We start from the raw sequence: 11620 nt of genomic DNA on the forward strand, positions 1-11620 counted from the left end.
GACGGTCTTATGACTTTACCAAAAAAGGCGCAAAAAAGATACTTGGACACAAAGTCATATGATAGTGTTGGAGAGAGATACAGGTATAATAATGAAAAAAATCATTAGGTTGGCAATCCAATAATCGAATCACTACTGTTTTACTGTGTTTAACTTTAATGTTTCGATTACTGTGATTACTGTGATTAGTCTGATTACTGCGATAACTGTGATTAGTCTGATTACTGTGATTACTGTTACTAACTTGATTACTGCGATAACTGTGATTAGTCTGATTACTGTGATTACTGTTATTAACTTGATTACTGCGATAACTGTGATTAGTCTGATTACTGTGATTACTGTTACTAACTTGATTACTGCGATAACTGTGATTACTGATTACTTTCGATTTTGCATTATATCAGCATACGTAGTACTTGATAGCAGCTAAGTGTGCATGCTTGCTCAGAATCCATAGAAAATGAGAAGCAGGCAAGCAAGCAACACCTCGTGGATTACAAATGGATGCATGCGATGTCCACTTGCTTTCACAGTTGTGGCCGGTCTTTTTGTAGTACCCGGTTTGCTGTTAGTGCCCGGTCTGTTGGTAGTATCCGGTTGTTGAGAGCTTGTTATCTTTGTTGTAGCCACTGCTGGTGTTGCTTTGTAAAAGCGATTGTGAAGTCCAAATGGAGCAGCACTTGGGTTTTTGACAAGGGCGATTTGTGACAAGTCGGTTGCATTCAAAATTGCCAAGAAACTCGTTCCTGCAGGCATGGAAACGGGGCCAGAGCACAGAATGACACCATCATCCTCCCCAGTCCCCCCATCACGCTGTATGAATATTGGCTCTTGTGGGTAGAATCCGACGGGGGGTATCCAGCGAATAATGCTCTTTGTCTTAACATTCAGTTTAACGATCTTCGCCTCGCGATATAGCGCATTTTCGACAAAGTATGTATACGTGTAGTCCTTTTGATGATGCTGCTCGTAATTAATCATGGGAAACTCAGCTCTGCCAAAAGGATCTTGAGCTGTTAAAGCTTCACTCTTCGCCTCATCGTAGGACCAAGATCGCTTGTCTATAGCGATACGAATTATTGAAGTATTCCACTCTAGGTTCGCAATAACTTCTTTTATAACAGGCACTTTCAAATAGGCATCGGCGTTATCGTAAGCAAGCGTATCTAGGTATATATGCGTGCTGTCTTCGTAAGCATTGACATCATGGGTGAAAAACTTCGCATATGGTAGGTAGACCTCTTGCACCTTACTCATATCATTACGATCAAAAACCAAAATGCTTGCGTTAACCCGCGGGTGCCACACGTAATCATGGAATCCTGGAAATATTTTCCCGCGGTTTTTATAGGATTGACAATAATCAAAACGGTATGATGTCTGTGGGACAAGTATGTACCTTTCAGTCGTCTGTATGAAATGGGAATATCCAGGCATGATATTTAAGTCCTCCTGAGTCAACGAGGAACATTTGGTAAGGTTGTACTTTCCCAAGACATGTTTCGTTACCATTGTCCTATTCCGACCTCTTATCTTGTAAACTGCGATTGCAGCCTCCAAATCATCTATCTTTGTTGTTGTTGGAGACTGGATTCTAACTGTCGTAGTCCATATTGTTCCGTCCGGATCGGTTTGCTCATGTGCCGGATTATCAATCACTAATGCACCTTGATAGAACCCTGCTGGGAATCCATGATTTACCAGCTTTCCCATATACAAACCAACAACTTCGAGGTCTGGCCGGATCTTGAGTTCTGTTGGACTGAATATTGACTCAGTAATAGCAAGCACTGGGTCGCTTGCCCTAGACTGCCAAAAACTGACAGTGGGGCTAACAGGGAGTGTTTCGTTATACTTGATTCCAGTCTCTTTCTTGTAGGCCGCCTCGTCAATGTCTGAAAATATTGTTCTCCAACTCACTTTTGAGGCACTGATATTATTTCCATAATGCTCCCAGATTCTTTTTTGTCTTGTATCGTAGATACTATTTGAGTAGCTAACGCCACCATTTTCTATTTTGTATCTTCCAACCATTGATATGCAGTCAAACAAATGTGACACATAATCATATTTCTTCCCTGTATAAGATAGATATTAGGGTATAGATATAGCGAATATAAATTTAGTGAAATGAGTGAGGATCCAGAGCAAATTTGAAGGAGGGGCAGTTGGTAGAGGGGGCGCTGAAAATTTTTTCAAAAATTGGTGACGAGAATACGCTGTATACAACAATTTCAGATCCATTTTCGAAATAAACAACATAACTTTGAGGTAATTCTTGAAGCAAATTAACCTATTGGTCTCAGAAACTTTTTCACCCGATTCTCAGTTTTCAAAAGGGGCGCACAATTTTCAAAAAAAGGGCGCCAAACTTGCTTCAACTCGTTGAGGGAGGGGCAACTGCCCCTAGTTGCCCCCCCCCCTCAAATCCGCCACTGTTTCTCTCAGTTTCTCTAATCAAATGATGCGTTTTACGTTTTTGTGCTGCATATCTATATGGCGAATCGCTTCCTATATTGTAATAGAATCTTACTCGTGCAAAAGCCCCATGGTATTAGGATTAAAGAGCATATACCTTGCGGCTCCATTACTGGGCTGCAGATATCTGTATAAAATATGATTTTGCTCGCGTATTTTGCAGCAGCCATCATCCATATGTACTTCGTAGAACCAATCCTTCACCCAAAATTAGTTGGCTAAATTACGTTACCACATTTAAGATACACCAATTTCATGAAAAAATGCGAAAACCAGTGCCTTCAAAATATTTTATAAGATATGGTATTGTTTTCTTCCCACCTCCCTACAATCTTGTTTATAAGAACCAGTAAATTTACGTTCAGGCTGACTGTTCTTAATTTTTTCGAAAATCTGAGGCTGGATTGTTCTTAATTTGTTCTTAATTCAAAAGGATGTAAGCAGTGCGAGTGCTAGCTTTTTCACTCTAGGGAGTGTCCAGGGCTCATTTGCCAACATAATGAGTGAGACAACCTTCATTTGTTGACAGATTTAAATATTCACCAAAAGAGCACCCACACATGGCTAAAAATCCTCGATTTTGAGAAATAACGTTGTTCAAGATTGCACTTTGCAGAAGCTCAGCCTCAGCTTGTTCTTAATTTGTTCTTAACTTTTGACCAATTTTGAGGCTCGTATTCGTATAAAATTGCCCTTTTAAAGAAAAAAGAGTGTAAATCAAAACATTTAAAGCCTGATTTACACGAGACGAATTTTTCGCGCGAAGCGAATTTTTCGCCACGAATTTTTCTCCTGCGAATTCGCTGCGAATTCGAAGTTTAATTTCCACTGGCAGAATTTCTTTTGCGAATTCGCCGCGAATAATGCCAAAGAAAATGGCGTCTGTTCGAAGATTGTTGTTATTGAAAAAAAGCGAGCAAAAAAGCAAATAAATGGGTACTTGGTTCGGAAAATTTATTCAGAACGTCTGCAGAAGGGGGAGTTTCATCTTTTGGTAAGTGACTTATGCTTACATTGTCAGGAATAATTACTTTCGAATGTCGCCAACTACATATGAGGAGCTTTTATCGTTTATTGCACCAAAGACGCCTGTTGCTAGAAACGTCCCATTCCATTGTTTATGTTATAGGTGCAGGATTTTCCCAGCATTGTTTAGGCCTAGTCATAGGTTACTCATTCTTCACCCATGTTGTTGTTTGAACCATTGCGTAGTTTTCTGTCGTTTTGCATACTTTTGATTTAGATATGTTTACATTGCGTAGCACCATTCGGCCTAGCCCTTCCTTTGGGTTCGTGTCAGATGTCTTCAATTGCTGTTCTGATTGGTTTATTTTACAAGGCGAAAAAATTCGCAGCGAAAAAGTAGGAATGGTTTCTACTTTTCGCTGCGAATTCGCAGCGAATAATTCGCTGCGAAAAAGTAGAAACCATTCCTACTTTTTCGCTGCGAATTTTTTCGCCTTGTAAAATAAACCAATCAGAACAGCAATTGAAGACATCTGACACGAACCCAAAGGAAGGGCTAGGCCGAATGGTGCTACGCAATGTAGACATATCTAAATCAAAAGTATGCAAAACGACAGAAAACTACGCAATGGTTCAAACAACAACATGGGTGAAGAATGAGTAACCTATGACCAGGCCTAAACAATGCTGGGAAAATCCCGCACCTATAACATAAACAATGGAATGGGACGTTTCTAGCAACAGGCGTCTTTGGTGCAATAAACGATAAAAGCTCCTCATATGTAGTTGGCGACATTCGAAAGTAATTATTCCTGACAATGTAAGCGTAGGTCACTTACCAAAAGATGAAACTACCCCTTCTGTAGACGTTCTGAATAAATTTTTCGAACCAAGTACCCCTTTCTTTGCTTTTTTGCTCGCTTTTTTTTAATAACAACAATCTTCGAACAGACGCCATTTTATTTTGCATTATTCGCGGCGAATTCGCAAAAGAAATTCTGCCAGTGGAAATTGAACTTCGAATTCGCAGCGAATTCGCAGGCGAAAAATTCGTGGCGAAAAATTCGCTTCGCGCGAAAAATTCGTCTCGTGTAAATCAGGCTTAAGCTAAGCTCCACATCTATTGAATTTTACGACCTTGCTTGTGGCTCTTTGTTGTCTCAATTTCAACAGGCTAATAATACCAATAACTTTCTACTCCCAGCGGCCTCTGTGGGAGGGAATTTTTTAGATTACATTTCACAACAAAAAGTCGAGAATGCATGTCATGGCATGCAGATCAGACTAGATGTTTGCTCGAGGTTGGTACTGCGCAAGCAAAACGAGATATATTTCTTTTACTTTCTATTGAAACAGACCAGAATTGAGGGCATCAAAATTGCCAATATGGCTGATGATGTTGGTATCTTGTTAGCTAAAGTGAAGGTTGTGCTAAAAGAGGGCAGGGTGCATGATCTACACTTCCGGCACTTTTTGATTGATAACCAAACTTCTTTTACCATATGGTTCCCCATTTTGTAAGTCCTAGTATCTGCTTCTTGCTTCCAGCGAACATGTAAACTTTAAAGTATTTGAGATATAAAGAAAACTTTTCTCACCATCAATATCTCCAAAAGAAGCACAGTTTTGTCGAACGAAGTCACCTGACAGCCAAGAGGGGACACTGCCATTTACATCAGTGAGTTTCTGGTTTTGAACTTCTTTTGTAGTTTGGTGGAAGATATTTTTGAAATTAACATCTGTGGCAGTAGCAGCAGCAAAGGCTAAGACGAGGACAATAACCACACTCGCCATTTTCTCTCATGTGCTGGACTTTGCTTATTCATACCTCCGACACCAGGTATTGATTTTAACAAGTCAGCAAGATACCTTTGTCTGAACAGAACAAAGATAGCCGCCATATTAGGATCCAGGCAATGAGGTGTATAGAATACGCCTCATTGCGTATTCTATACACCTCATAGGCGTATTCTATACACCCATAGAAATATACGCCCTTCTATTTCTAAGGGGCCCTTTACATGAGACCCGAAATGAACTCATGCCGGCATGAGTTCGTGCCGGCATGAAAACTCGGTGAAATTTGCTCGCCGTTACATGAAACCCGACACAAAACTGTCGCATTCTTTCGCATGATAGGTTCTTAATTCTTCATACCATGTAATATTTCTTATAATTTAAAAGACTTACACATCTGCTTGTTTTTAGTTGTCTCTGTTTTACTGTTATTGAAGAAATTCTAATTACCGCTTACATTTTTTTGGATTCCCATTTTTTGGATTTTTTGGATGGTGTTTTTTCCCCGACATGATTGCAACCAACGAGCATAAATAAAGAAAATGGTGCCAAAATCAATCCGTAGCGTCCACCGTGCAGCATTTGTGCAATGGAGGCTATTTTATCACTGCACGAAAAAGCGACATGAGATTTTCGTGCCGGCATGAGTTTTCATGCCGGCATGAGTTTCATTTCGGTCAACGCCATGTAATCACAACAGTAGCTCAGACCAGCACCCGACATGAAACTCGTGCCGGTGTCATATGCGTGTGAAATATTAAACTCTTAAAAACGTGTCAAACATCGCACAATGATGAAATCACACGATCTGAAACACATTGCGTTTCACAATGTTACACTTTTGCATAGGGTACCAAAACGCATATTACACCGGCATGAGTTTCGTTTCGGGTCTCATGTAAAGGGCCTCTATGAATACACCTCATTGGATCCAGGCAAATGGTTTCCATGGGGAATACGATTTATATTGAGAAGCCGGGGGGAGGGGGGGCGTTTTCCTTTCAGGTGCTTTCCATTCAAGATTTTTCAAGATTTTCATTTTTCCATCAAAAGCCTAGTACAAGACAACTTGTATATTTAAGCAGCTACTGAGGAACTAACTAAAACAAACTAAATGAAGCAATACGAATAAACAGTAACATATTTCAAAAAGAACGTGACTACAACTTCAAATAATAAGGCGAATAAAAAAAAATCATAAAGGTTGTACATTTGGGGCTGTGTTCGGTGAACTTTTTAGGTCGTATGAAGCTTTTACACAATTCACTGGAAAACTTTGTATCAGAGGACTTAGATTAGGGTCATCATTTTGCATTAAATGAATGAACCAATTTTTCATTTTCTTGCAGTAATTTTCTTCTCTTGCAAATTTTTGCGGCCGCGCCCTTTGAATTAGGTTCAAATACATTTCAGAATGTTTCTTGCAGTCATTTTCTTGCAATCGTTTACAACGTATTGCGATTGTTTAGGTAAATTTGTTGCGTTTCGTTAAAATTCAGTGTTTGAAATGGAATTCCTTACCTTAAGAGGCCCCTAGACCTCGAGTCCCTTGGGCAGTTTGCTCCTCCTTGCCCCCCTTTCAGTGGCATTGTTCATAATTCACATATTTCTATCACAAGGCCTTGTTTATATATGTTGACCTTAAAGTCTTTAATTCTAAACTCACTTGAAAGGGGCCCATCGGGAAATATCCCGGTGTCCCGTCTAGCCACAAAGCCCCTAGAATGATGCATTATCGTTAAAAAACATCTTACTTCTCTGCGCGAGCATTGCCCCGGCTGAACCCCCCAATTGGCGCTACTGCCATTCAGCACCGTGTTTTAAGAAAAAAGAAAGTAGTTTGTTATTTTTAAGGGGTTTCGTCAGTCCCTCTCACTTCCAACCACTTTGGATAATGTGCTTTCTGTTACCAAAAACGTTGTTGTAAAGTAGGCAGAGATGCAAAAAGGCAATTGTTTGCATTTTTTGAATTATTTATAAAAACATAACAAAACGAACAGCAATTTATTTAGCCATAAAAACTACAACCTACTCTCCCTATCAATCACAGTGTCAGTCTCGAATTATCTGCAACACGCTGTTTTTATAAGCTGCATAACACGTGACTGCAGATCCGGGGGTACATTCCAACACACTCCCCCGGTTTGATTCTGAAGGAATTAAACTAATTTGATAATACATTTAAATTCAAATACAATTGTTATACCATTACGACTACAAGTGTCCATATACCAATTTCTGAACAAGTCAGGATCTGTATTTACGTATTAATTCACCAATAACCGCTGCGTTCCGTCTAGCTCTACCGGACTGTTGATTGTGAGCATGCGTTGTGATATTCTGCGCTTGCGCGTTAGTGCTTGGTGCTTGCGTCACAGTGGGACTAGATTCAATTGATGAATGCTTATCAGGCGTAGACGTAGCTCTTATTTCTAGAGGAACTAACTGCTTCAAAGATCTTAAAAACAACTTCTTACTGCCATGCGATAAAACTGAAACTTGTGCTGATCTGACTGAGCCATCTCTACCTGTAACTAACTGTTCAACCTTACAAAGTTTCCAAAAGGCTCTCTTGACTTGAGAATTGCGTAATATACATATGTCATTGACCTTGATATCTGGATTAAACATAGAATCATCTGAGGGCCTATATTTTTCCATCAAACTAAGCAAATATTCATTTTTCCATCGATTGCAAAATTGCGATAATAATTGTCTGTGATATTTAGCCCGTCTTGATAAACCTTGGTACGTATTTATGATCTCAAAATGTGCATCATTCGGAGAGCTGTTCAAGTTTCTGCCATTTACTAACTGAGACGGTGTAAGAGGGTATGATATTCCGTCGCTATCATCTACAACGTATGTAATAGGACGAGAATTTATTACATTTTCAATTTCGATAATCAAGGTTGTTAACTCGTCGTATGAGACCAATGCTCGCCCAACAATTTTGATCAAACAGCGCTTGACAGACCGAATCATTCTCTCCCAAAACCCGCCCTGAAATGGTGAAAGTTCAGGGATAAATCTCCATTTAATGCCCTTTAGATTGAAATGTTCGGAAAGTCTTGGAGAGCGTAACAATTTCTTAATTTCCATAGAAACCGACCTAAATGTTTTAGCATTGTCCGTTATTATTGTGGCCGGTAATCCTCGACGCGCACAAAAACGTCGAAATGCCCGTATGAAATTTTCTACCGATAAAGACTCGACCATTTCTAGGTGAACAGCTCGGGTAGAGCCGCACGTAAATAAACATAAATAGGTTTTTACGACTTCACCTTTTTCTTTACCTACCACAAACAGGGGGCCCGCGAAATCTATACCTACGTGAGAAAATGGGGGTGCTTCGTCTACACGCATCCTTGGTAGATCTGGGTTATAAACTGTCTTGAACGGTAACCCCTCAATTTTCTTACAAACAATACAATGACGAAGACTTCGCTTAACTTGCTCTCTCCCCCGGAGTATCCAATACCGTTGCCTTATCAAACTCAAGGTATCAACAGTGCCATTATGAAATACCTTTTCGTGTGAATCTGAAATTATCAATTCGGTGTACCTATGTTTGGCCGGCAAAAGTATCGGCCGTTTACCCGTGTCCGGAACTATGGAATGCCCGATGCGTGACCTACAACGAACTATATTATGTTCATCCAGATGTAAATTGAACTGTTTAACATAAAGAGGAGTTTTCATCGTCTTTCTAATCGATTCCGTTTGAGATAAATAATGAAGATCATTAGCAAAGGCTTCTTTTTGGATGGATTGAATCAACATTGTCTCGGCTCTTACTACTTCAGAGACTGTCAAATTTTGTTCAAAATTCAAATTCGATTTTTTAACGGACGCCTTGCAATTGGAAACAAATCTTAACACCCAACCAACACATCTTAATAACTTATCCTTTTGACTAAACCGTTCCATTTCTACAATTTTATCAACACTCGTTGTCGGCTTATTACTTGTGATTACCATACTGTGCGTTATTTATGGATCAGATTTTACCCTTTCCTTCATTGCCATTTCTGTTTCAAGGTCATTCGCACATGGAGATTTAGGCCATTCATGGGGTTGTGAGGTAAGGAATTCAGGACCTTCCCACCACAAAGAGTTTGACTCAATATCACGATACTTACCACGAGAAGGCAAATCAGCGGGGTTGAGGGGACCTGGGCAATAAAACCATTGTTCTCTATTTGAGTGTTGTAAAATTTCATTAACTCTACTACGCACGTACTGGACCCATGGTTTACAATTCTTTACCCAGCACAAAACAGCCATTGAATCCACCCAATAGTATTTTTCAATAATTTGCCTCTTAAATTCTTCTTGCATAACCCCGTAAATAGTTTCGACTAGCTTGACCATTAATACTGCCCCTAGAAGCTCTAACCGAGGAATACTCTGCTGTTTAATGGGCGCTACCTTCGACCTAGACGATAATAACCTGGTACTTATTTTGCCTGATTCGTATTCTACACGCAAATATATTGAAGTAGCGAAAGCAAATTCACTTGCATCAGAAAAACCATGCAACTCCATGCGCAGGATCTTCTCCCCTGTTAGAAAAGGATAACGTGGAACTTCGATGGAAGGGAAATTCTCAATCGCCTCGATTAAGGAAACATATTTTTTCCTGTTTTCTTCGTCCAGTTCATCGTCCCAAGCTAATTTCTTTAAGCAAAGTTGCTGAAAAAAAGCCTTATAATTTATTGTCAAAACTGCTAAATACCCCATGGGGTCAAAGATTTTGGCTGCAATCTTCAGGACAGAACGCTTGGTTATAGGGAGGGTTTTTGCAAATTCTACAACCCCTGACAATTCAACCTGTAGTGTATCTGCGCTGTTATCCCACCCTATACCTAAAACCTTAAGTTGATCGTCCGTTTTTACCGCCCAATTAACGTATTTGGAATATGTTTGGTCATCTTCAACTACTTTATCATTACCACATAAAACCTTACTATTTTCGAGTTTGCTTATTTCCTGTGAAACATTATTATCATTGCTGTTCCACTTTCGCAGATTAAAACCCCCTGAAGCCATGATTTCCTTAGCTTGTTTGTATATCATCAATGCTTCCTCCGTAGAACTGGCACCACATAGAAAATCGTCACAATAGAGATTTCTTAAATGTTTAACAGTTTGAGGATACTGAGACTCAAATTGTGACACGTGTAGTTTTATGGTCTCGCCTAAAATTGAAGGGCTGCATGTCAAACCAAAAACCAACCTACAATACCGGTATTGAACTATGGAGGGGTTTTCACTCTCTATGTCATCGAACCATAGGAACCTCAAAACGTTGCGATCGGACTCTTTAATTTGCACTTGGAGAAAAGCTTTCTCAATATCTGCCGTGAGCACCACAGGGTGCATCATAAAACGGATAATTGTATTAAATAAAAGCGGCATGTGGTTGACACCCGAATCTAATCGATCATTAAGCGATAATGAAGTGCTAGACCTTGCGGAACCATCGAACACTATGCGCAATTTAGTAGTCTGCCTTTCATTTCTAACCACCCCGAAGTGACATAAAAAATGGGCGTTACTGTCTTCATAGGCACACTCGTTTACTTTCTCAATAATACCATCGGACAATTGTTGTTCAAATTCCTCATTGTACTGTTTAAGTAACTTAGGATCGGCCTTCAATTTGTTATAAAGTGACAAAAGTCGCCTTTTACTCAGATCGTAATTCGTTTCTAATTCGTTATCAATATTATCCTTCCAAGGAAGGCCTACTTCATAACGCTGATTTTCCTTAAACATAATTTCTGTCGGTGCACACTTTCCCGGTTGTTCATCATTAGCAATTCCCATAGACTCATGTTTCCAAAAACGATCTAGCGACTCTACTATTTCACGAGATTCATCTACTATTTCTTCCCTGCTAGGTATAACATCTAAAACCAAATTAGATTTGATAACGTTATTAGTACTGCATACTTTAAATGCTTTATCATTTGAAAAGGATACAGGGCCTGAAAGCAGCCAACCAAGCTTGCTACTAATCGCCACTGGTCCTGCGCTACCTTTAATAACCTCGCCTATTACAATGTCGTAATAGTGATCTGCGCCTATGAGAATATCTATACGCTTGTTGCTCACATCCACGCTGTCAGCTAGAGCTAAACCATTCAAATGATCAAATGAGGGTAATGACTTACATCTACTCTAGTGTTTAAGGGGGAACACACTGCAGGAGATGTTAATGCTGAAACAGTTACAACCTCATCTTGTACTACTATATTAACCTTAACCCTATCGCTGGATTTCTTAATGTATCTCTCAGAACCAAATGTATTAAGGTTAAGAACTTCCGTATTCTCAGATTTCAACTCTAATTTACGTTTAAGCTCTTCAG

General features: G+C 39.6%; 1 protein-coding gene across 1 annotated transcript; it reads right to left on the minus strand.

Annotated features, from left to right (window-relative positions):
* Positions 1-67: 67 nt before the first annotated feature.
* LOC135695599 (carotenoid isomerooxygenase) lies at positions 68-5300 on the minus strand. Its single transcript, XM_065214733.2, has 2 exons — positions 5046-5300; positions 68-2081 (listed from the first exon to the last, which is right to left on the minus strand). Exons 1-2 carry the CDS (start codon positions 5239-5241, stop codon positions 448-450), a joined length of 1830 nt encoding a protein of 609 aa, XP_065070805.2. The 5' UTR covers positions 5242-5300; the 3' UTR covers positions 68-447.
* Positions 5301-11620: the final 6320 nt, after the last annotated feature.

Source organism: Rhopilema esculentum, chromosome 2 (genome assembly GCF_057945365.1).
Source record: "Rhopilema esculentum isolate cy_ngs chromosome 2, ASM5794536v1, whole genome shotgun sequence".
In the NCBI taxonomy this organism is placed as follows: domain Eukaryota; kingdom Metazoa; phylum Cnidaria; class Scyphozoa; order Rhizostomeae; family Rhizostomatidae; genus Rhopilema; species Rhopilema esculentum.